General features: G+C 43.4%; 1 protein-coding gene across 1 annotated transcript; it reads left to right on the forward strand.

The window, feature by feature from the left end:
* Nucleotides 1-1,326: 1,326 nt before the first annotated feature.
* Nucleotides 1,327-24,708, forward strand: FZD7 (frizzled class receptor 7). The gene is made up of 3 exons (XM_043577505.1): nt 1,327-3,077; nt 12,581-12,662; nt 24,528-24,708. The coding sequence occupies exons 1-3, from the start codon at nt 1,359-1,361 to the stop codon at nt 24,533-24,535; spliced, it is 1,809 nt and encodes a 602-aa protein (XP_043433440.1). The 5' UTR covers nt 1,327-1,358; the 3' UTR covers nt 24,536-24,708.
* The last annotated feature ends 1,777 nt before the right edge of the window (nt 24,709-26,485 follow it).

Below are 26,485 nucleotides of genomic sequence, written 5' to 3' on the forward strand. Positions count from 1 at the left end.
ACCCCCTTCTCGCTCGGTACTGGATCCCACACTTAGGATCCAGATACCCAAAAGTCCCCTGCCAAACCCCGCATTTTCAGCTCTGGCAGGTCTAACGTGACTCCGGGTCAAGTCTCTCCGCTGAGGCGCTGCGCTATTCTCAGCTTCTCCCAGCAAAAGCCTCTCTCCGTGCGCCCTCCGGTTCGAGAATGTGTATTTTAGTGTACCCGGAAGAGGAACAAATCTTAAAAGCAAATTCCCTTTCTGGCGCGTTTACCCCCCCCGCCCCCCACCCTCGAGCGAATTCACCGTAAAAGTTTTTCTTAACTTTTCCGTCCCAGCCCCCTGCCCCTCCCCTCAGGAATCCGCCCAGAGCGCTGCAAACTCCGCCTCTCCGGTTCCCTTGCCCGGCCCTTCCGACTTCCACCCAATCCGGAGGCCGCCGCACAGAAAACAAAGGCTACCATTGGGCCGCCCTGGAGCTCGAGGGCCCGCCCCCGGAGTGGTTTGTGAATGGGGGGAGGGGAGGGGGCGGGGCGGCCCGGAACCCTGCGAGCCCGACGCTTCTTCTGGCGAGTTGCGCGACTCCGAGGCGTTACTCTGCGCTCCCTCCCGGCGGGCGGCGGCGGCGGGCGTTGGGATTCACGGGCCAGGGCTGCGCGAGGCTGGAGAGGCCAGGCCCAGGCCGCGGGCATAGGGCCCTCGCAGCTTCGGGACGCAGTATAATTGGATTTCCAAAAAGAACTAGCTGAGCTCTTGGCTCTAAGGCGCCTATCGGACTCAGAACGAGAATCATCCGTTTGGCACAAACTTGGGGGCCGAGCTTTTGGGGCTGAAGAAGGAGCGGGGGAGTAGAAAAGGAGACGAGGAGGAGGCGGCGGCGAGCAGAGCCTGGAGGCGAGGAGGCGGAGCAGCACCGCCGAGGAGGCGGCCTCGGCTAGCAGGCGGCGGCGCCGGGCTCTCGGCTGCCCCGGGCCAGACTTGGTGTGGGGGGCGCGTGCGTTACTGTGCGCTGTGGGTCGAGAGACTTGAGCGAAGTTTGAAGGGTAACCGGAGACGCTTGTTGCTCCTCGCCGCAGAAAAAGCCACACCGTTACGTCGCGGCGGGAGAAGGCCGCCCCCCTTGGCGCCCCCGGCCCAGGCAGACGAGTTTGGGCTCCCCGCGACTGATCGAGTGCTGGGCGGAGACGGCTGCGGCGCCCACGCGGCGCGGGCACCCCAGCTGCAGAGCCCTCAGCTCCGCGCCGCCCACGGCCCGGCCCCGGCGCCGGGAGGACTCTCATGAGCCGGGCGCGGCCGCGCCTCCCCAGATCCAAGCCTCTCTCGGCTGCCTCGTCGCGCTCCTCCGGCTGAGAGCGCCGCTGCACCCGTGGCCGGCGATGCGGGGCCCCGGCGCGGCCGCGTCGCGCTCGCCCCTGGGCCTGTGCACTCTAGTGCTTGCGCTGCTGGGTGCGCTGCCCGCCGGTGCCGGGGCGCAGCCTTACCACGGCGAGAAGGGCATCTCGGTACCGGACCACGGCTTCTGCCAGCCCATCTCCATCCCACTATGCACGGACATTGCCTACAACCAGACCATCCTGCCCAACCTGCTAGGCCACACGAATCAAGAGGACGCGGGCCTCGAGGTACACCAGTTCTACCCGCTGGTGAAGGTGCAGTGTTCTCCCGAGTTGCGCTTCTTCCTGTGCTCTATGTACGCACCCGTGTGCACGGTGCTTGATCAGGCCATCCCGCCGTGCCGTTCTCTGTGCGAGCGTGCCCGCCAGGGCTGCGAAGCGCTCATGAACAAGTTCGGCTTCCAGTGGCCAGAGCGGCTGCGCTGCGAGAACTTCCCGGTGCACGGCGCCGGCGAGATCTGCGTGGGCCAGAACACGTCGGACGGCTCCGGGGGCCCAGGTGGCGGCCCCACAGCCTACCCCACCGCGCCCTACATGCCGGACTTGCCCTTCACCGCGCTGCCCCCGGGGGCCGCTGACGGCAGGGGCCGTTCTGCCTTCCCCTTCTCGTGCCCCCGCCAGCTCAAGGTGCCCCCCTACCTGGGCTACCGCTTCCTGGGCGAGCGCGACTGCGGCGCCCCGTGCGAGCCGGGCCGTGCCAACGGCCTAATGTACTTTAAGGAAGAGGAGAGGCGCTTTGCCCGTCTCTGGGTGGGCGTGTGGTCGGTGCTGTGCTGCGCCTCGACGCTCTTCACCGTGCTCACCTATTTAGTGGACATGAGGCGCTTCAGCTATCCCGAGCGGCCCATCATCTTTCTGTCGGGCTGCTACTTCATGGTGGCCGTGGCGCACGTGGCCGGCTTCCTGCTGGAGGACCGCGCGGTGTGCGTGGAGCGCTTCTCAGAAGACGGCTACCGCACGGTGGCGCAGGGCACCAAGAAGGAGGGTTGCACTATCCTCTTCATGGTGCTGTACTTCTTCGGCATGGCCAGTTCCATCTGGTGGGTCATCCTGTCGCTCACTTGGTTCCTGGCAGCTGGCATGAAGTGGGGCCATGAGGCCATTGAAGCCAACTCTCAGTATTTCCACCTGGCCGCGTGGGCCGTGCCCGCTGTCAAGACCATCACCATCTTGGCCATGGGCCAGGTGGATGGGGACTTGCTCAGTGGGGTTTGCTACGTGGGCCTGTCCAGCGTGGATGCGCTGCGAGGCTTCGTGTTGGCGCCTCTGTTCGTCTACCTCTTCATTGGCACGTCCTTCCTGCTGGCCGGCTTCGTGTCGCTCTTCCGCATCCGCACCATTATGAAGCACGACGGAACCAAGACCGAGAAACTGGAGAAGCTCATGGTGCGCATCGGCGTCTTCAGCGTGCTTTACACTGTGCCGGCGACCATCGTCCTGGCCTGCTACTTCTATGAGCAGGCCTTCCGCGAACACTGGGAGCGCACCTGGCTCCTGCAGACTTGCAAGAGCTACGCGGTGCCCTGCCCGCCTGGCCATTTCCCGCCCATGAGCCCTGACTTCACTGTCTTCATGATCAAGTACCTGATGACCATGATCGTGGGCATCACCACTGGCTTCTGGATCTGGTCCGGCAAGACTCTGCAGTCGTGGCGCCGCTTCTATCACAGACTCAGCCACAGCAGCAAGGGGGAGACTGCGGTATGAGCCCCGGCCCCTCCCCCACCCTTCCTTCCCCCATCCCCTCCGAGGGGGAGAGGCACGGGAAGGAGAGAACTGCTGGGGTGGGGGGTGTCTGTAACCTCCTTGCCCTCCAAGGAGAAGGGACCTGGAAGAGAGATGAAATATGTAGATTTGGGACGAGGGGTGTGTTTGGATAAGGAGGTCTGGGTGGAAAAACGGTTTGAATGAAAAGACTTCTGGCAAAGACTTGCAGGATGATGATCATGATGATGATGATAACGATGATGTTAATCACGTACGGTATGGGCCGACCGGGTTCTATCAAGATTGAACCCAGCAGAGATTGCTCTGAGTTCTTCCCGGCTCCAGGGCTGAACTGGGACTGTGAGCGGTTCCCCTGCTGCAAGACAAGTGGCCTGTCCTCACTCCTGTGAGGCCCGGGTGAAAGGTACAGCTCTGTCTGCGGCGGCGGCTTTGTTGGGAAAAGGGAGGACTCCCTGCGGTGTCCTTGTCAAGCGGTGGTCAAACCATAATCTCCTTTCACTGGGGCCAAACTGGAGCCCAGATGGGTTAATTTCCAGGGTCAGACATTACAGGCTCTCCTCCCCTGGCCCCTCCCGCCTGTTTTTCCTCTCCTACGCCTTTCAAGTTCTTGTAAAATAAGCATTTGGAAGTCTTGAGAGGCTTGCCTCCTCGAATCCTAATGTGAGGATGCAAAGAAATGAAGATAACATTTCGAGATGAGGCAGAGGAGACGAGTAGTAGGTATTTCTGCTACTTTTTTATTTCCTGCAGAAGGCAGAAGGAAGAAAGAAGGGTGTTTTATTTGGTTTAATACTCTGAAAAGAAGTAATGACTTGTTGCTTTTCAAAACAGGAGTGCATTTTTCCCCTTGTCTTTGTTGTAAGAGACAAAAGAGGAAACAAAAGTGTCTCCCTGTGGAAAGGCATAACTGTGAAGACAGCAACTTTTATAGGCAAAGTAGCACAAATCAGAGGTTTCCTTTTGGATGTTAATTTGGCTGAGATAAACATTCCTTTTTAAGGAAAAGTGAAGGGCAGTGTGCTCCCATACCCCAATCAGGCAGAGGTTCTGACTCGGCTGAAGGAAAATGCAAGGGGTTTTGTTGTATTTGTTTTAAATAAATTTAATTCAGAACACATGATCCTGTCTACAGGCTCTGTTAAAATGTTCAGGGAAATCTCTCCCTTTATTTTTTTTTCTTCCTATAAACCTACATTTAGGTTTTCTATTTTCTTCCAATTTGAATCCTTCAAGATGAAAAGAATAATACCCTCAGCCTCCATAATAAAGAAGTTAAAAAAATTTTTTTAAGTAAAGAGCCATTTTTGTCCTGTTTTCTGAGTTCCATAAATCCGTTTATAAAACATCATGTGTATGCTGACCCTGTTTTTGTGTGGCTGGGTGGGGAGGTGACCTACAGAAATGATAATGAACGAAGCGGACAATTCAAACCATGGGTCCCATTTTTAAGGAAAGTCATTAAAAGAAGGTAAACTTCAAAGTAATTCTGGAGTTCTTTGAAATGTGCTGCATGACTTAAATTTATTAATCTTAAATCATGTACTTTTTTTTTTCTATAATAGAACTCTGATTCTTTTGCATAATGCTCTAAAGCTGAGCAGAGAATCGTGGGAGCTAACCTTTACTCCACCTTTGACACCACCCTCCAATCTTGCAACACTATCCTATTTCTCAAAACAAGTTTTAAAATGCTGTTTTAAACAGTTTTCAGATCAGAGAGGGTACTGTCAGGAGTACAAGTTACTTTATATATGTAATGTTCACTTGAGTGGAGCTGCTTTTTATATTAAAGTTAACATCAACTTTGTGTTTCTTAAACTTCCAAAATGGTCTCATTTGTCAGATTTAAAACTCCCACTATACAGTTTTTTGGCATCTTTTGTGTTATATCTCTTGCATGTGAAATTTGTAAAATAGAGACAAGTGCAGTATGTATATTTTGTAAATCTCCCATTTTTGTAAGAAAATATATATTGTATTTATACATTTTTACTTTGGGTTTTTGTTTTGTTTTTCCTTTAAAAGTCTACAAGGAAGCCCCACTTTATCACATGTACAGATCACAAAATAAATTTTTTTAATACAAAGTGAATGTTTAGTTTACAATTTCTATATATATTTAAGCTAAAGAACAGAATTTTGTGTTATGAAAAGAAGGTGTGGAGGGACACCATTGGATCTGTCTGTCACGTAGATGTTCTATATTAGTGAAGTCTTATTGCCTTTTAAAATATAGTGTAATGAATGCTTTATCTGTCCTTTAATTTTTTTTTTTCCTGTTGTTGCTGCTTCCTGCCTACTACCTTCCACACAACCCTAAGCCTTTTCACATCTTGCTTTGGATAACTTATTAACTTACTGAAGGTACAGAATAAGCATCTTTTAGAGAGGTGCTGTCTGACCCTTCAGAGATGCAGAACATATTTCAAAGAGGACTAGAAAATATTTTTGGTCTGCTTTTCTGGTGATGTTTTTCTTGGGAAGAATTCAGTGAGTTCTTCGTGTGTGTGTGTGTGTGTGTGTGTGTGTGTCTTTTTAATTGATGTTTTTGTATTCTAATACACCTTACCTAATTTGTTAATTCTTAAATCCTTTGGGTTCAGGAGGCTGGTCAGATGATTCCAGTTAATAGCAAGGGCCTTTAGTATGGAGGCTTCTCAGCTGTAGGCTTCACTCTACCTTCTAGGTCAACCAAACCAGAGGTCAAGTGATTCCCCGAGGTGGCAGTGACTCAGCAGCTCCGGCAGGAATAGACTCCATGCCTGACCCCAGGATGGCCTCAAGCCACTGAAGCTATTCTTTTCTCTGGTCTGAGAGGCTAACTTTGGAATCAGATTAGACTGAGAAGCCTTCCTAACCAGGCACTTTGATATTAAACAGTCCCTCAGGGAAATGATAAAGGCATTCTAAATACTTCCAATTCCAAGAGCCTCACTAGCTTTAATTTTTTTTTTTCCACTCTTCTCTCTTCTTTAAATCAGGTGCCTATTTTCTGGCTTTTCCTAACAGTCGCTCCATTCTTGGGCAGCCATCAAGACCCAGCAGCAGACTGGACGCTGCTATTTCTCCTTCCCCACTTCAGCTCTAAGCTTCTGTAGTTCTAAAGCTCAACAGAAACAGTTCCGTTTTTGTTTTAATTAACAGGCTTGCTCACATGGCTGGCGTGTTTTACAAACACGCAGAAGGAAAACCAATGACAGTCCTCACCGGGAGGAGGGAGCCACACCGCTGCACTCTGTGCAGAGCATCTTTTAAGATCCTCCTGGGTTTTGAACATCACAATGAGTGTGAGGTCATCTGAATCTGTGAAGATTTTGGCTTCAAGGAAGGAAAAAAATAGCGACTTAAAGTCTCTTTAGGTTTATCCAGTTTTTGCTCATAAAATGACACCTTTTAGGTTAAAGCATGCCTCTTTTAACACCACACTAATACCGCCTGTTAAGAATGTTTGCTTTTAGAGTAGGTGGAAGGCTCCCAATGGGGTTTTTTGCTCACAAATTAACTGCTAAAGGCACTTAGACCTTTGTGTGGGTAGAGCAGTGTGACTGCTCCTATAAATGTGTCCCCTTACTCTTTTCAGAGCTGCTTCATCCTGAAGGACGCCCAAAGATTGAAGAGCGTTGGTCTTTAGTGAGGGAACAAAGACTGTGTATGAATAAATTACTACCTGCTTTTTTTGTAAGCAAAGATAAAAGTGTTCGGTTTAATTCTTTTCACACTGGGATGCATCCTTACACAGTTGACTCTTACCTAAGAATTTTTAGAAGCTCATGGATTTTTAAAGAGGCACATCTTAGCAGAAAATATGTGAGAGAGAGTGCTTGTGAAAGGGCATGTGTAGAGTTTAAAACATTGGCAGCAGTTTGGTGTTAATCCCTAGATAAGGAGCAGAAACACTTGTGAGAATTTTTTGTAGTTTATAAACCAAAATTATTCTACACAATAATCCTACGCAACACGTAATATTTTTAAGTGGGTATGTGGGAAATTATGGCAATAAATAAATGTGCTGTTGACAACATTTTGTAATTAAACAATTTTTTAAGTGCTCTTGATAAAAAATAGTGATATTAGAAATTCTTTGGGGAGAACTATAGGAGGACAGCAGCTGTAGGTTTGAGCCCTGTAATTATACTGGGAAATTCTCTTCTAACTCTCCCATCTTTAATTTCACTGAAAAGGCAAATGGCTATTTATAGATGGTATATTTTTATATATGTATATGTGGGTGGTGAATAAGGTCTACAGGGCTCCAGGAAATCCTAGAGGAGACCACAAGCACACCAATGTGGACTTAATTCATAGGCCTATTCTCTTTTTCTCTTATTTCACCCTTAGTGGCATTAAACTGATTTCATAAAACTCGCTTCTTCAACTGTTTTCAATTTGTGACATTTTTTACATCTGAATCTGTATTCCTCACATTTCATACAAAAATAAACTAGTTAAAAGGGCACCATTAAAATGTCCAGTGTTTTGGGGCACCTGGGTGGCTCAGTCAGTTAAGTGTCCAACTTCAGCTCAGGTCATGATCTCACTGCTCGTGAGTTGGAGCCCCATGTCAGGCTCTGTGCTGACAGCTCACAGCTCGGAGCCTGGAGCCTGCTTTAGATTCTGTCTCCGTCTCTCTGCCCCTTCCCCACTCGCTCTCTGTCTCTTTCTCTCTCAAATATAAATAAAACATTAAAAAATAATAAAGTAAAATGTCCAGTCTTTGATAACCACACATTGTATCTCTTATTCTCTTTGGTTGGAAAAAAAAAGCTCAGTCACTTGTGATTTTCTCAATCAGTACAAAAGTGGTAGAAAAAAGGAAGTTTGTCTAAAACAATGGTGGTTTACTATAAGTGATCCAGTTCAAGAAGCACTGCTCAAGAAGTCACTATATAAAAGGTGCTCTGATGGGACTGGAAGGGGACTAGAGGGACACAGATAAAAGTAAGAAAGACAGTCTACCTGGAATAACTTGTGACATAATTCATGGTGAGTAGGGTGTTTCCCAAGGAGGAATAAGCAACTAATTACATTTCTAGACAGAACTTGGTAAGTGTCATTATAGAGGTTCAAGTGCTGTTTGGAATAATATTTACTTGACATATGGTGGCATTTACTACTTTTTAAAAGCTGCTTTCACATTCATTATTTGACTATCCTCATAATTACTATAAGAACCCTTCAATATATAATCATTCCTACCTTATTTTTTAATTGATGTTCAAAGTACTGTAGTTATATGATAGAGATGTTTTTACTTATTTATTATTTTTTTTAAGTTTATTTATTTATTTTGAGAGAGCATGCAAGCCAGGAAAGGGCAGAGAGAGAGAATCCCAAACAGGCTCTGCTCAGCATGGAGCTCAATGCAGGGCTCAATCTCACAAACCGTGAAATCATGACGAGGGGCCAAATCAAGAGTCAGACGCTTAACCCACTGAGCCACTTAGGCACCCCCGAGATTTTTTTTTTTATTAAACTAATCTCTACACCCAATGTAGGGCTCGAACTCACAACCCCAAGATCAAGAGTCACATGCTTCACTGACTGAGCCAGCCAGGAACCCCTATAATAATTCCTATTTTAAAGATGAAGAAGCTGAGAGGCTCAGTGAGGTGAAGTGACACCTGAGGAGAAAGGAATCATTCTCATGTGTGCTCAGATTCTGAACTCAGTGCACTTTCTATAATATGCCACACAACCTGTCCTGAAAAGTGCTATGGAAGTTCAGTGGTAGGAATGACCATTTAATTGCAGGGGCAGGAGGGTGTCCAGCAAGAATGCATTTCCCAAGAACCCAGATTATGTGATCCATAATTTGTGCACTCTTATATTGGTTTCTTCACCTCTGTGGGTCTTGCTTTCCTCATCTGGTGAGGGTAACTTGTGAGACAAAGGTATTCCTCCAGCATCCTGTGATTCCAAGCAGCCAGGAGGAAGTATGAACTGGCCCACCCCTTTGTGGATTATCCATAGCTGGTTTGAAATCCCTGTTTTGTTTTGTTTTCTTGTGTTTTTTTCCTGTGGGCCAGTATGTCTTACTTCCTAGCCAACCAAGCCAGTGTGTGCTCTGTGAAGGAAAATGAGGATTACATTGACCTTCACAAGCCCAATTCAAAAAGTAAAATCATTACTGTATTACTATATACTGAAGCCAAAATGTAAGTTTAGGAGTTGTCTAGTCTCTTGAACTGGCTACTGTGTCATTCCTTGCTCTTCTTCATTAGCAATTGCATTCTGCCATCTGATAATTCATCTTCCTCAATACCAAAGGGGTGTTATTGCATGGAATCTTGGTTTCTCTCAAAGACCATGTCTTTATCACAACCAGGTTGGCTGCAGTCTTGTTATCCTGGAATTGCCGTTGCTGGGTGTTTCAGTGCCAAATCAACATTTTATGTGGCTGAAATAATAGGACAGAGGCTCTTGATTTGGATCAGTTACACTCAGCCAAAAACTTGAATGCTTCTTTAGGTCATTGTCCCTAAAGTCTTCTTCAGAAGACTTCAAACTAACAAAATTAAATGGAAGCTATTGTGAGGAATTCAAATGTACTTTAGCTGGGGAGTCTGCTTCACTCTGCAAAGTCCTTTTAGGGAGCTCAAGTCCACCTCTTTTGCATTTCACTTCCTTTAATGCTTCACACCTGCAAATCTCTTTATGTATCTTGACTCTGGCATCAGATTCAGCTTGGACCATTAGAAGTGATCTCTGAGAGATGGGCATTTCAGGAGCAAGAAAGGGCATTTAGGAAGCAGAAACAAAGGCAGGAGAAGATAAAGTTCCATATAGTCCATGAATGAAAACAAGCTGCTCAAATGATCTTGGTGAGACAACAACCTAATACTACTCACCTTTGGAAAACTTGTTCCCCAAACTTCAGCTTGGCCTTGCAGAGGCCAATTCAATCAGAGGGAAAATCATCTTGGGGAGGGTATGACAGGACAGGGAGCAGGAAATATAGTACCAACAATGAAAGCTTGTATGGCATAACTTAGCCCCAATTATATTTTTTTAATTTCCAAAGAAAAATAAATGGCATGTAGCATTTAGTTCCAGTTTCCAGATCTGGGATAGCTGGAAGGAGAGATGGGTGGCAGCTGGTCCCTGAGGTATAGCAGATGTAGGGAACAAGTCCTGGAGCTAAAATCATGAGTTTCTTCAGTGCCAGCAAATTGTTTCTTGAGAAACTAGAGCATGCCAGGTGCTGTGTTAGGCCTTGGGTATAGCACACTGACTTCTGGAAGGTGTTGTCCTTTGTTGAACCTTTGCCAGAGGTAAGCACACACTCCTCACCTCACTTATTTCCCACACCAGCCTCTCAAATGGAGATTGAACCAAAACACCATCTTTTGTGTTACAGATTATCTTTCTCTCCATGATCCTAAAGTACTAACAACAAATGAGGAGCAGTATCTTTATTTTACTTTTATTTTTTTGAGTAGCAGTATCTTGATCACATTCTGAAGATGGGAAATCAGTGAGGCTAAACACAGCCTGTTCAGTGTCATGAGTAATCACAGGCCAGGCCACACTGAAAGTTCCACCCAGGTCTCCCAAAGATTCTGACTCTGGCCATCTTTTCCACAAAGCAGTATGCTTTGAAGATGTGGTATGACCAGCGGGAGAGAGACCTAAGAGGGAGAGGGGAGTGACAAGTGATTTGGACCAGCTTTGTGAAAGGGAGCATGACTGTACAAATATGTTGCCAACAACAGTGAAGATTGGCCCTTCTTACTGTGTTAATGATCATTACCTTTATAACTGCTAACATTTATTAAGCATTGACATTATGCTAAGGTCTGAGTATGATTTAGTATGGTAGTTTTAATCTACACAAAGTCTTAACCATAGTACTTGGCATCTAACAGAGGTCAGTACACGTCAGCACTATTGTTATTAATATATAATTATTTCATTTATTCTTCACAACAACCCTAGGAGGTAGGTATCATTATTCCTCATTTTACATACAAGGAAACTTGGGCTCTGAAAGGTGAGCCACAGACCAGCAAATTGGCTATAGCTTGTGCCCCTAATCACCATGCTATAAATATTTACTGAGGCCTTAATGTCTTCCATTCTCTATTATTCTTTTTTTTTTAATTTTTTTTTCAACGTTTTTATTTTATTTTTGGGACAGAGAGAGACAGAGCATGAACGGGGGAGGGGCAGAGAGAGAGGGGGACACAGAATCGGAAACAGGCTCCAGGCTCCGAGCCATCAGCCCAGAGCCTGACGCGGGGCTTGAACTCACAGACCGCGAGATCGTGACCTGGCTGAAGTCGGACGCTTAACCGACTGCGCCACCCAGGCGCCCCACTCTATTATTCTTTTTAATTTAACCCAGAATTGAAGAAAGAATAAGTGAAGAAAATATTTCACATCAGGACTGAATGGAATTAAGGAGGGCATTTTCAGTGCTAGTCCCCAGAAAATTTGGGGGTTTTATTTTTGTTTTTTAAGTGAGAAGCAGAAGACTCATAAATGCTGTTTGAATTCTAGAAGGCTGGATGCTCCCTGTTCTTGCATATGCTTCTACATTGGGGTTCAAGGGCCTGGCATCAAGAATAAGCCTGAGAAGTACTTCCCAGAAATCACCAGGAACCATTTGGAAGGTTGGACTAAGAGTCCCTCCAGAGATTTCCTCCATTGCTATGGCTTCTGCCCTTGCTCATTCTAGTCTGAGGATCAGGACACAGACTTAGTGAGAAGGTTCATGCTGCTTACAAACCAAGAACCCACTGAACAAGAGCATGAGAACAACAAACCTTAGCAGCATGGAAACCCTCTTTCTAAAGGTCTATTGGAAGAATCACAAGAATCTTCACAGTATTATTATCATATATACCATAGCAGTATTATCATAATGAAATGGTAAGATGATAGCTATCCTTTAATGAGTGCTTACAATGGGCAAGTTCTGTGTTAAGCCCTTACATCAACTCACTTAATCCATACATTATAAGGTGGAAATTACTCTCATTCTCATTTTACAGACTCTTAATATGGAATTCTGGAATCAACCTGAGCATTAGCATTGAACATGAGCTCAAAAGAGAGTGTGTTCAAGCACCCCACTCTAAATACCCTTTTATTATCCACACTTTACAGAAGGAACAACTGAGGCACAGAGAATTTAGATGGCCCTTAAGGTTATGGAATGGGGAATAATTTAGGTCTACCTCCCATTGGAGTGCTCCTTAACAAACAGGAAATGATTTTGGGCAAAGAGTGAAAACAATTCCAGAGAACACAGTTAAGTTTCTCTTCTTTCTACCACTGGCTCCAGGAACTGTGAATTTTGAAGGCAACACTCTTTTTGTTGTTGTTCTTTTAAAAAAACAAAAAGCAAACAAAAACCCTCAAGTTCCAACAACAACAGCAACAATAATTTCACAAGTTCCAACAACAACAGCAAATCCAGTAAGTTTGCAGAGAAAGAAGTGAAACATTGCCTCTCTCCTGATGCGTTTTTGCAGGCTTGCAACATTTGCCAGCAAGATAACTGGATTTCCAAAAGAGGGAAGGGTCCAATCACAGGAGACTTTATAGCAGAAACAGGTAAATAAGCAACTCAAAAGGGTTTGCCAGTACAACTGTTTGCTAATCTGCTAATTAAGGCCTGTGAGTTAGATATGATGGGGATATAGAGTCCATTCTTTAGTTTATGGGCCTAGGTGAGCTTTACGTTGCTTAGAAATTATGGATTTCTTTCATAAAAGAAATGAAAGGTTGGTGGTGGTGGCGGCGGCTGCAGTGGTGTGTGTGCGTATGTGTGTATGCAGACTATTTTAAATAAAAGGGGTCTTGTGTGTATGAGACGGTTCAGACTGGTCTTTGATGATCTAAAGGAAGGCAGACTTAAGGAGAAAAAAACCTAAATGTTAAGGTAAGATCTTTTTTCATTTAATTTGTTTTTTAAAAAACTGCATCTCACATGTACATCTCCCCTCTTTGTCTCTCTCTTTCTCTATCCTTCACGATTAACATTGAAATACCATAGTTATAGCTGCATATCCCATTGTTAACTTCTGGGTTTCATTCCATGAGGCTTGACATAGATGTCAAATGGATGCACTTGACACCCTTGCACAAAGACACATACCAGCCTAAAAGGAAACTATTTAATTTTTAGCAGAATTCATTCTAAGGACGATTTGTTGCCATTTTCATCACCATTTGCACTTAGAATTTCCAAGGAATTAAATTTGTAAATAGCACACTTTTTTAGGGGAAAGTCAGTCAATGCTGTAATACTTGGCTTGCAGTGCTCTCAGCTTCTAGCATAGCATGCATTTGCCAGTGCTCCCTGTAGCATTCCTGAAAAGCCAAATGGCTTGATAAAGTCAAAGGAACCCCAGAAAATGAGAACAAATGTTTCAAACCAAACCATCCTCTCAAGTCACAAGGAAGTTTCATTTTACTGTTAGTACAAGTGAGTGACAAAAAAGAAGGTTGAAAAATAAACTTTCAAGTTCTCCATTCAGGTCCTGCTTAGGGGATCTCCCCCTATAAAAGTGGATTCTTACTTTATTTAAGGTGGGAATCTATTTCACTGTAAGAGTTAAATGGGACAGCAAGGAAATTCCGTTAGTTCATCTCTGATGAGAGAAAGGCGACCGACAATTCCTCTATTCATTAAGTGGCTTTTGGTCCACAAGTTGTACAAAATGTTTACTTCAGATAACTTAAGTCTCCTTTCAGTTCACGCCACCACTATTATATATTTATAACTGCTCCGTGTTTGTCTCTCAGGATTCCCCAAATCTGTCCAAGCAGTTCAAGTGGCTACCGAAAAAAATCTAAATGCAGTCTTTGCCGTCCAGTCAGAATGCTGTCTCAACTGCCTTTTCTTATTTTTAAATTAAAAAAACACAATTTTCTGTTCGTCAGAACACACCAGGTTTGGGCTCTGCTTATGAATAGAAATACTCAAGTTTTGGGGCACCTCGTTGGCTCAGTTGGTAGAGGATGCAACTTTTGATCTCAGGGTCTTGGGTTCAATCCCCACATTGGGCACAGACATTACCTTAAACAAACAAACAAACAAAAATAACTGCTCTTTAAATAAAAAATAAATACTCAACAGTTTCTACCTCCAAGGCACTTACAGCGTGTATAGAGGTAAAATTATTGTGTCTCTTACTCTCCTGTCCTGGACACTTGATTTAAAAAATGAAAGAAAGGGTTAGCCTTTTGCATAGTATCAGACTTCAAGAAAAATTAGAATGGAGCTAGCTAGCTTCATTCTCCTTGGGGACACTTCTTTTAACCCAGAGATCTTTCTTACCTGTCACTCTGAACCAAGAAAAAGGAAACACAAAGATGGAATGCATTAAAAAAAAAAAAAAAGGAGAAAGAAAAAAGAAAAAGATCAAAGGGAAAACCCAGCAAAGAAAGAGAGAGAGCAAGATAGCAAGAGAAAATTCTGAACACAGCACTGCTTCTGAGCCCCTGACACCTTGATTCAGTCATTCCTTCTACAAATATTAGTTGACTTTCTATTGTTATTCTCATTTCCTGTATCCAAGAGTTATAATAAATGGTAACATTGAGGGTTTTGATGCACCAGGCACATATGTAGAGTGTACTAAGCACTGTGCACTTCTTATCTGATTCTCTCCAAACTCTCTGAGATAGATACTATTATTCCCATTTCCCTAAAGCTGAGATATAGGGAAGTTAAGTAACTTGCCAAAGATCCCTTTATTTCTACACTGTATGCATTTTTCTCTTTCTGCTTTCTGCTTTTTTCCCCCCAACCCTGAGTGCTGAATTGTGGGTATCCATAGAATCAACTGTTTCTTTGAAATATCACTAAAACTGTGATTAACTTCTCTTGGGATTGTGAAATACATTTATTCCAAGTCATGTGTTACTTATTAGCAGGGAATTAGACCCTGCTTTTCCATGATCTATGTTTAATGACTTCATCCCACACGAGAGGGTATCACAGGAGGATCATGGTCACCAGTGGGGAAGCTTATACACTTGAGGAGCCAAAGTGGGTTTGATTTAGCTCACCTCATTGTGTTCTTACATAAAAGGGGTTGCAGGGGAGCCCAATAAGAGCCCCCCACCAGGGCAAAGTGACTCAAGAATTACAATATCCAAGTCCAGATGACCCATTTAATGTACTCCTCAAGTGTTCACCCTGTGTCCAGTCTCCAAACTCTCCCTGAAGATGAGAAATTTGAGAAATAACGACAGATTCTCTAAGAAGTTTGAGAGTTGTTTGGAAAAGATGAGTTAATTGCTCCCTCCAAGCATGAAAAAGTCACCAGTGTTATTCTGGTTTGGGGAAATAACTTCAGCTCACTTGTTGAATGCATAGTGCTAAAATGGTCAAGGGACAAAAGAATCTCTCACAGCCAACCTAGGCTATCACCTCCTAGCTTGAGATGTCCCTTTTCCCAACCAAGGCATCCTGGAATGTTTAAAAGTCCACCCACCAACACTGCTGTTAGAATAAGCAAAGCAAGCATCTCTCTGTCAGAGAGCCAGTTATTGTAGCTCCCTCTATGGGACTTGCCTCAGAGAACAGAGGGTGATTACAAGCGAAATCATGCTCCCCTGGAGTTGTCAGCCTTCCCCTACAGCCCAACAGGCTCTGGGCACTTAAGAAGCATCGTGGACCCCTAAGACAAGGTCAGTGGTTTGAGATCCAACAGCTGGTGCTATGTATTTTCCTCAGCCAGCAACTGCAATTTATCCTTGGCTGTGTCCTCTCCCTTAACCCCTCCAGTTGGCCAATTAACTTGGATTCTAGTTCTTCCCCATGACTACCATTTCTCGCTTAGATCATGGTAATAGCCCCCTAACTGGTCTCCCTACCTGCATTTTGGTCCCTCCTCCAATTCATCTCCACCCTGTGCCAGAAGAAATCATGGTACATGTAACTATGACTGTCTCTTCCTCACTTAAGACCATAAGCAAAGCATGCAAGTCCTTCCATGACTTCTGCCTACCTCTTCAGCTCATCTCCCAACATTGCCGCTCTGCAGAGAGTACTCTGGTAATGTTGATCTGTTCACAGTTGCCGTACATACCCATGTCACAAATTCATTTTTTGAGGAAAGAGAAAATTTGTAGCTATTTTGACCACAGAAAGTTAATCAAGCTCTGTACTGGATGAACTCCAGCTCTCTTGCTCCCTGCAAAAATAGACAGGAATGTGGGCTCAGAAGAAAATCAAAGTGAAGGCCTAGATACCTCCATAATCACCCTGGGACATTCCTACACCACCCTGGGACAACTAAAGGAATCCCAACAAGAAAGAACATTACTGGGGGAGCCACCAAGGCTGACTGAGGTGGCTCAGTCAGTTGAGCGTCTGACTTCGGCTCAGGTCACGATCTCACGGTCAGTCAAGCCCCGTGTGGGGCTCTGTGCTGACAGCTCAGCGCCTGGAGCCTGCTTCAGATTCTGTGTCTCCCTCTCTCTCTGCCCCTCCCCCAGTCATGCTCTGTCTCTCTCTCTCTGTCAAAAATAAACAAACAAAAAAAAACATAAAAAAAAAAGAAGGAACATTACTGGACTAAATAAATAAATAAAAATTAAATTAAATTTAAAAAGAGCATTAAGTATTATTATGCCTAGGCAGTGATTTTTCTTATATTTACCTTCTAGTGCCCAGCACAATATCTAGTACCTGGAGATGCTCAGTGTATTGTGTTGATAGTATCCACCCAAAGTTCATGTCCTTCCCAGAACCTCAGAATGCAAACTTATTTGGAAATAGGGTTATTGCAGATGTAGTTAATTAAGTTAAAATGAGGTCATATGAGAATAGGGTGGGCTTTTAATCCAATATGATTGTTGTCCTTACAAGAAGAGATAGAAAGACACTCCAGGAGAATGCCATGTGATGACAGAGGCAGAAATTGGCCTGGTGTGTCTACAAAGCAAGGAAATCCACAGATTGCTGGCAACCACCAGAAGCTAGAGGAGGCAAGGAAGTGTCTTCCTCTAGAAACTTCAGAAAAAGCATGGTATTATTGGTACCTTTTTTTAAACTTCTAGCCTCCAGAACTGAGAGAGAATAAATTTCTGTTGTTTTAAGCCACCTTGTGTGTGGTAATTTGTTACACCAACCCTAGGAAAATAGTATACTCAGTGAATAAGTCTGTTGGATAAATAAATACAAGAATAAATAAATGGATCACATCTGGAAAATTATTCGGAGCCAAATAATGTATTAGCACCCTTAGAGATATAATTTGTATGTTATCAGCCAAAATCTATTCCCATTGCCCCATGACCCTATAACTAGATTAGAGCTGAATGCATAGTTGGAACTCCAAAATACTAGTCTTTCTCTAGACTGGCTACAATACCTTGCTATAGCTAGAGAACAAAACTAAGAACCCAGAGTTCAAGGAATCGCAGATCCTTTTGAAAATCTGATGGAAACTATGGGCTGAGTCCCCAGAAAAATGCAAGTGCATTCATATATGCCCAAGACTTCAGGCAATTTCCTCCTACCTCCCCAAACTCATTGAACCAAGATTTGAGAATTCCTAAATTAGAAGATACATGTAGAATGTTTAGGAATTTTCACCAATTTTTTGGACACATGGAAAACAGAGAAAGGCAAGTTCCCTGTTTACGCCATGCCATGGGGTGTCTGGGTGGCTCAGTCGGTTAAGCATCTGACTTCAGCTCAGGTCATGATTTCCCCATTTGTGGGTTCAAGCCCCACATTAGGCTCTGTGCTAACAGCTCAGAGCCTGGAGCCTGCTTCAGATTCTGTGTCTCCCACTCTCTCTGCCCCTCCCCCACTCATGCTCTGTCTCTCTCCTCTCAAAAATGAATAAATGTTAAAAACAATCTAATAAATTAGGTCATGCCAAATCAAGAGGCTCCCATTACTTGGAATGGGCTCAGATGGCTCATCTAAGAGTCATAATGGACCACAGGAGAGCAACCTGGCCTGGAAATGTAGGGACCTGAATTCCATTAATTTAATGGAATTCATTTAATTCTTTTATTCTTTCTGTCTTCCATTCACACCCATACCACTAAAATAAGGTTGCTTTTAGGGTCAAAGGACAGGTTAATGAGATAATGTTGGTAAAGCACTTTGCCCTCAGGAAAATGTTGCTTTGTAAACATGAGATATTATTAGACTTTATCAAACTTCAGCCCAGCCAGCAGTGGCCCAGACAGTGGTGAGTCCTCTTTTTTATTTACTGTTTGGCCAAATTGGGTTCTTTCTCTAAGGCAGACAGTGTATGAGGTCTCCTGATGGCTGGTATAGAGGACCCTGATAAGTGGACCCTATCACCTCCCCTTGAACAGTGCAAACAGATCATTTGACTACATTTGATCAAAGTCCCCATCCTTTACTAACAGGCCCAAATCTCTTTGTGCATACATATTAAAGCAATAATCTTTAGGGAATTCTTCCTTTCCTGTGTGTGTTAATTTCAATGTGAATTATTCAAATATATCAACAAGAAAATAAATCTTATTTCATGTTCGGTGGTTGTGATTTTTTAATTACTTCTTAGGAATGATTTCATAGAACTTCCCCCTTTATTTCTGCTGTTCTTGGCCAATTTGAAAAAGGAGAAAAACATGATGATCACTGGTTTCAAAGACATTGGTTTTAGAACTTATTAAAAGTAACAAAAAGAAAAGAGTAATTTCTACAATTAGCAAATTGTAGTCAAACTTAAATGTTTCAGACTAACATTTTCTAGCCTCCCAAAAAAGGGGGGGGGGGGAGAAAGGAATTGCTTGAGTTCTATGGAAATTTGTTTTAAAAAAATCTCAAGGGAGCTTTTTTCATCATCAGAATTGACAAGGACAGAATGAACTGAGAAAAACCTAAAATGACAGCAGTAATTTTCATCAACATGAAGATGACATAGAATCTTAACTCAGACCCTTAAGAAATCCCACTACAAAGGAAAAAGAGTTCTCCCACAATTACCCACTCCTCATGCACACATACTAAGGGTACCTGACAGATGACATTAGCCAGTGCTCTGCATTTGGTCAAATACCATTTCACCAAATTGCACCAGTCAGACTTATTAACCATAAAGATGAACTTGCAAAGAGATTGTTGAATCCTAACGATAGAGTATGAGAATTTTCTCTTCTTCCATCCCTCCTCCCTCTCCATCTCCCTCCCTCCTTCCTATTATGTACCAGGCACTGTGCTAAGTAAGGGTTAATGATGTACATTCTACTACCTATAAGATCAGTATTTAAATCATTTAGATTGCAGATCTTGCAACTTTTGGAAAGATAGAGATGTACCTTGGGAGGAGGAAATTGTGTTTGGTGTGGCGGGGGACTGGGGGAGTGGAGGAGCAAGAGAAGGATAATTTGTAAGAATGGTTGCCTTTGGAAGGTCCTACTTGAGACACAAGTTTGAAAGGTGAAATTATTTTCTACTGCTAATATTCTCACCATTTTCCTTCCTCCCCTTTTCTCTCCAGTAAATCAATATTTACCAGTTACTCAGCACTATCTTAAATGACCCCCCAACCTATGATACATGATCTATGTGTATCCGGGATACATGTATTTATATTACAGGCAGTAAAGGCATGGTAGTCTCCAAACTTTGCCTCTCAGAATACTGTGTCCTAAGAACATTTATGCCTCATCAAAAAGGAGGAAGAATGAATGAAAGAGAACCCCAATAGGTTTTAGAAAAAGTATACATGAAAGTTGTTTAAATACATATTTAAATTTGCTAAAAATAGCTCTGATTGCAGGAGAAAATTAATTAAAGTAGACGAAAAGCTTCTAATCAGATTTATGCTATCTGATCCTGTAATTAGACCTGGCTTTTAGGCCATCCTAATAAGTTTATTTGAAAAGGAAGAGAGATCATTGTTTATTGGAATGGCAATAATTTGGGTTTCTTTAATTGACTCCTGGTGTGAATACGTTGATGCCTGCTGTTCTCTAAGAGGCAGCATGGAAAGTTTCCAGGAAAAGTTCACATTCCAGGGGCGGCTTTGGAATCTACTTTCCACTGCAACCCAAGTCTGCCATTGGGGCTTGAATTCGTCCCAACAAAACGCCAACTTTCAAAGGCAGGCTCACCAGGCAGCAATCATCATGGCTATGCCAGGGGGCTGGATAAGGAGCCCAGTTTTGAGCTGGGCCATCAAGATAATAGAGCGCATTTCCGAAATCTTACCTTCCCTATGTCCAAAGCACTAAAAAGCACAAAGGGTGCCAAAGGCTGTGACTTCAGGAGCCAACAGTCAGGATTTGTAGACAGCATTAACATTCTGACATTGTCAGCCGCAAAAGAGCTGCAATGAAGGGGGAGAGAGGAGTACTAGATCTTTCTCCTCCCAGAGCTCCCAAATTCCCAAAAGCAGTTTTGTCAGTTGCCTGCTAGAAATGAGTACATTCCATAGGAAATTAATAAGGTGCAAAATAAAAATAATCCATAACTCATTTGAAAGCAGAATGCATTTTGAAGTCTCTCACTACTTTAAGTGCTAGTAAATCGATGTTTTCTTTATAGGGCGTTTTGGTCAGAAAGAAGGTAGAGACCCCTGGGTAGCTCTGTTGGTTAAGTGTCCGACTTTGGCTCAGGTCATGATCTCACAGCTCATGAGTTCAAGCCCCACATTGGGCTCTGTGCTGACAGCTCAGAGCCAGGAGCCTGCTTAGGATTCTGTGTCTCCCTTGCCTGCTTGTGCTCTGTCTTTCTCTCTCTCAAAAATAAATAAAGATTAGAAAAAAATTTTTTAATAAAATTTTTTTTTAAAAAGAAAGAAGGTCGAGAAGAGAGGTCCTGAAAGAGGAAGTGGGGATTTCAAATCCTGGTTTGACCCTGAAGACCTAACAGATGACCAACTCTCTATACATGATCATAATGGCAACTCTCCTCCCTTCTTCTAAGAACATCCAGCATGCAACCCCACCATGTTGGTATAGCACTAATCATGGCCCTTTCCCTGACACAGTCCCCCTGAACATAGTTAATCATTTGAAGGTAGGCATCTGACCCACGCTGGGTCACATTGAGCTTTTCCCAAGGAATTAGAACTGGAGCTAAAGAAGAAGTCAGTCTCTCTCTGGGTCTCTGGGCTGTGGGATGTAAAGTCCAAGAGCCATTAAATGCCATCTCACTGGCTTCAGAAATGAAAGGCAGAGTAGCATCCCAGTACCATTCAGGTCCCTGATTCTGCTTGTTCCTGAGATGTAGCTCAATGTCATCACCATCATACTAGTTAACCCTTTTTGCTTAATCTAATTTGCCTTGGGTTTCTGTCCTTTGTAACCAAAAGAGTCCCGACCAATAAAACACACCTTTCTGTTTAAAAAAATAAATGTTTAAAGAAATAATTAGAATAAGAAAATAATTAGGATGTCTTTCTAATAATCTTCTAGGTCTTCCTCCTCTTCTCCACAGGATTTTCCTGATTTTTACTGCCTAAAATGTCTCTTATCGTGGAGAATATCTGATAGTGCCAACTTCTAAAGCATAGTGGTAACTGGGAAAGAGGTGGGAAATAAAGCAAATGAAAGAGTAGATCTGAAATGCATTGAGGACACCTACCTGGCACCTCCAGAAGGACTGGGTCCAAGTCCTCCAAGAAGCAGACACGAAGACAGGATTAGATGTGCAAGAGATTTATTAGGAAAAACACCTGTGAGGGAAAATGGGGAGGGAGCCAGGAGAAATGTCAGACTGGGGACAGGTCTGACCTTGTGAAGGAGAGGGGTAAAGGAGGAAAGTTAAGATGGAAGTATCTTAGACTATTTTGCAGTTTTAAGAAATTCTTTTTTTTTTTTAATGTTTATTTATTTTTGAGAGAGAGAGTGGGGGGAAAGGGCAGAGAAAGGGAGGGGGGAGGACAGAGGATCTGAAGCAGGCTCTGTGCTAAGAGCAGAGAGCTCGATGCAGGGCTTGAACTCACAAACTGTGAGATCATGACCTGACCCTAAGTTGGACACTTAACCAACTGAGCCACCCAGGCACCCCAGTCTAAAATATTCTTTAAAGGTTTGGCAAGGCGGGGGCGTCTGGCTGGCTAAGTTGATAAAGCATGCGACTCTCGATCTAGAGATCATAAGTTCAAGCCCCATGTTGGGCATAGAGCCTATCTGGAAAAAAAAAAAAAAAAGTTCGGCAAGGCAGCCAGGGAGTCCTTGAGACAAAGTTACCCACCGGAGGAGTCTCCCATCTGCAGTGTCTCCCAAGAACAAGCCTGCCCGCTACAGTATTGCTGTCATACTCAGTCATCAGCTAGGAGCAGCCTGTGGGAAGCTTGGAAGCAGGACAACTGCAGTGATGGATTTCAGAGCAGGCAACTGGGGCCCTCAGTCAATTATGCTCTGCACAGTTGGAGATCTGAGAGGTACTTTTTCATGGTCACCATGGTCTGCCTCTTCTCTCCACAGGGCCTCATTCAGCACCTATTTCTTCAATGTCCACTTGAATGCCACCTGCTCCTCTGCCCTGATTTATACAAGCAGAAGTATTCTATTCCTCTGGATTCCCACAGCATTTGCTCCATCCTTCTCTTAAACAACCTAATACTTTCTACCTTCTGTTACTTTCTTGCAATACTTTCTATTTTATATTGTGAGTGATATATGCGGCCCACCCAGATACAACTAACCCCTGTAAGCCACTATTCTATTAGGGGACCAAAGTGGGAGTAGAGGCTGCTTACTTTATTTGCCTACTCTGGGCACTTGAATTTTGACCTGAATACTCAGAGTTTACCTCATTTAGGCAGTTGCTTTATTCCCTCTAGTCTCAGACTCATATTTGTTCACATCTTAACATTTCTAAAATTGGGAGGCCACTTAGAACTTATGTTAAAAGAAATTTGCCACCTGCTGGCAGGAGAGTAAGTTGAGACAGAGCTGTTACTGTCTGCCCATGGGAGGACTTAGCACGGCATATTTACAATAAGTGAAGCAAATATTTATTGCTGAAGGCATGACTACACTTTCATGTTTTCTAGCAAAACAACAGCCAAGCACTCCAGAGGACCCTAGAAGAGGATTGCCGGTCTACACAATGGGCATAGTAATTACATACAATAAAAACTGACAGACATCTCAGGAGAAATAGCAGAATTTTTAAAGTTAAGTTGGTATGATTAACTCATTCATCACAAAATGATTCTCAGGCACCAAATATTTTTTAGAACCTTCTTTATAACTTTCACAAGAAGCTGTTTACCTTGTAGAAAGGGTTAATTTAATTAACAGTAGAACAAAATTATGAATTTAACCAAATAGGGAATACAAATGAAACCCTGGTATTCTACAATATAGCTAACAATTAGACTGCCTAAGCCTACATTTGCTAAGAAAGTCAAGATCACTAGGCCAGGTGATAAAAAGCAGAGGATCCTTGTGATGCTATCTATGCACAACTGTCAATGGTCACAAAGGATTCAGAAGAATCCATAGGCTGAATCTGAAAGAGATTTGTTCTTGGGGTGCCTGGCACAGTTGGTAAAGCATGTGACTCTGGTCTCAGGGTTGTGAGTTCAAGCCCCATGTTGGGTGTGGAGATTACTTAAAAGTAAAACTTTCAGGGGTGTCTGGATGGCTCAGCTGGTTAAGCTTCCAACTCTTAATTTCAGCTCAGGTCATGATCCCTGGGTTGTGGGATTGAGCCCTGCATCAGGCTCTACAATAAGCACGGGGTCTGCTTAAGACTCTCTCTCAGGGTGCCTAGGTGGCTCAGTCGGTTACACATCCAACTTTGGCTCACGTCATGGTCTCATGGTTCATGGGTTCGAGCCCTGTGTCAGGCTCTGTGCTGGTAAGCTCAGAGCCTGGAGCCTGCTTCAGCTTCTGTGTCTCTCTCTCTCTCTGCGCCTCCCCCGCTCGCACTCTGTCTCTCAAAAAAATGAATAAATGTAAAATAAAAATTAAAAAAAAAGACTCTCTCTGGCTCTCTCTCTCTCCCTCTCCATCCCTCTCCCCTGCTCTGCTCTGTCTCTTTCTAAAAAAACTAAAAAACAAAACAAAACAAAAAAAACACTTTAAGAAAAAAGTGAAGAGGTTTTTCTCAAACATTGAGTGAGGTACTGAAAAAGAACGTACAAATAAGTGTTATATTTATAGTAGTCTTTTCCCCCTTAAAACCTGTTATTATATTATCAGTGTATCTAAAAATGTATGGCATCTCGAACTTGAGGAACTAGGGTTACTATAATAACAATGGAATAGTTCTTCAACTTTTGACTTTAGGTTGATGCCAAAATGATTTGTTAAGAATGACTAAATGCAAACTCTGTAATAAGAATTCTGTACAGTTTAAATATTGAATTGGCAAAGCTCAGTACCAATGGTCATCAATTTGCTGGTTCAGTTTACAATGGTTCAACTTCAATGTTTCAACTTTATGATGATGTGAAAACAAGGTACACTCAGCAGAAAGTGTGCTTAAAATTTTTAATTTTGATCTTTTCCCAGGCTGGTGATATGCAGTATGATATTCTCTCATGATGTCTGGGCAGCAGCGAGCTGTAGCTCCCCATCAGACCATGATCAGGAGGGTAAACAACTGATATGCCAACCACCATTCTCCACCCATACAACCATTCTGTTTTTCACTTCCATTTCATTATTCAATAAAATTGCTTGAGATATTCAATGCTTTATTGTAAAATAGGCTTCGTGTTAGATGATTTTGCCCAGATTTAGGCTTATGTAAGTGTTCTGAGCATGTTTAAGGTAGGCTGGGCCAACTGGTGATGTTCAGTAGGTTAGGTATGTTAGTTGCATTTTTAACTTATAAAATTTTCAACTTACAATGAGTTTATTGGGACTTAACCCCATCGTAAGTTGAGGAAGATCTGTATATGCATCACAATTCACTCTCCCTCCATTGCCTATGGGAGACATAACTGATCAGCCATGGAACTCCTTTTTGCTAGGCCACAACTCTGCAGAATTATTCTCAATTAAGTGTTCTAGGAAGCCACTACCAACTGATTGGATTTAGTACCGAATAAAAAACCTGTTTGCCATCCCTATGTTCTTATATGGAATTATCTCCACAGAATATACAAGGGGTTCTGACACCAGTCTCCTCTCTCTCCACCCTGAGAGATTAGTGAAAGCTTACAATAGCATGGCCAAAGAACCATTTGCAGTTCAGCTTGGAATCTTCTTGCAGGTTCTAGAATCTATAGACCTAGTGTCCCACATTGTTTTAAGCCATCCCACCCTGTTACTAATCACAAAAAGGTGTGATTTTCTTCCTTAAAATATGCCCTATTGGGGCGCCTGGGTGGCTCAGTCGGTTAAGCGGCCGACTTCGGCTCAGGTCATGATCTCACGGTCCGTGAGTTCGAGCCCCGAGTCGGGCTCTGTGCTGATGGCTCAGAGCCTGGAGCCTGTTTTCAGATTCTGTGTCTCCCTCTCTCTGACCCTCCCCCGTTCATGCTCTGTGTGTCTCTCTCTCAAAAATAAATAAACGTTAAAAATTAAAAAAAAAAAACATATGCCCTACAATGCTTGCTGCCTGTTCTGCTAACTAATGAAAATGGCAGTGTGGTACTTCATAAAATTTAAAACTCTCACCAAGTGTTCTGTGTCTTAATTCTCTTGGTCTTTAATCAGAGTGTGCGATCCTCTGTTAGGAAGGATAAGAATCACTTCCTGCTTAGAACTGAAGCTGAAAATGTATCCCTTATTTCAGGGTAGCTTGAAATTTTTTGTGCCATACCATCAAGCTCCTCCTGGGGAAAAGCAACTCAGGGTATTACTATTTAATCACGCCAAGTAACATATAGTCTTATTGGAGCATGTCTTATTTTCCCTTGCTAGGCTGTGAGCCTCCTGAGCCCAGGGACTGTACTATTTATGTATCCCAATTATACCATCTTATATCAAAACATTTATATAGAAGGTGCTCAATAATTTTTTTCAGAAAGGGGCTCAAAGGGGAGAGAATTCTTTTACAGTACTGGGTTACATCTCCATTGTAATCTGTTGTGACTCTTGGATGTGAGGAAGGATTAAAAGAATTTTGTTTCTATAAATATTAACCTCCTCATCTCCATCCCCAAGAATCCCTGATATTCAAGGAATTCCTCAGCCTAAAAAATATTCTTTCATTTGCTTCATCTATGGTTCTCAATGCTGGCTGAACATTAGACTCACCTGGAGAACTCCTAAAAATCATAGTACCAGGGCCCTAGCTCAGAATAATTTAAGCAGATTCTGTGGGGGTGAGGGCACTGGCACATCATTTCTCCTAGTTTGTGCAACACCCCCACAGGATAGGTGCTATTATTCCCATTTTCCAGGTGAGAAAACTGAGGTTCTGGGAGGGTAGGAATTTTCCCATTACACATCTAATAGGAGATAGAACAAGACTGGTTCCCAAATAGCTCCCAAATGTGCGATGTTTTTGATAAGTGCCC

This window comes from Prionailurus bengalensis, chromosome C1 (genome assembly GCF_016509475.1).
Source record: "Prionailurus bengalensis isolate Pbe53 chromosome C1, Fcat_Pben_1.1_paternal_pri, whole genome shotgun sequence".
Lineage (NCBI taxonomy): Eukaryota > Metazoa > Chordata > Mammalia > Carnivora > Felidae > Prionailurus > Prionailurus bengalensis.

Bases quoted from the DNA above. Each gene is read 5' to 3' on its own strand.
- FZD7 (XM_043577505.1), top strand. From the start codon at position 1,359: ATGCGGGGCCCCGGCGCGGCCGCGTCGCGCTCGCCCCTGGGCCTGTGC. The intron at 3,078-12,580 runs GTATGAGCCCCG...GCGTTTTTGCAG, and splicing joins GCAGCAAGGGGGAGACTGCG to GCTTGCAACATTTGCCAGCA.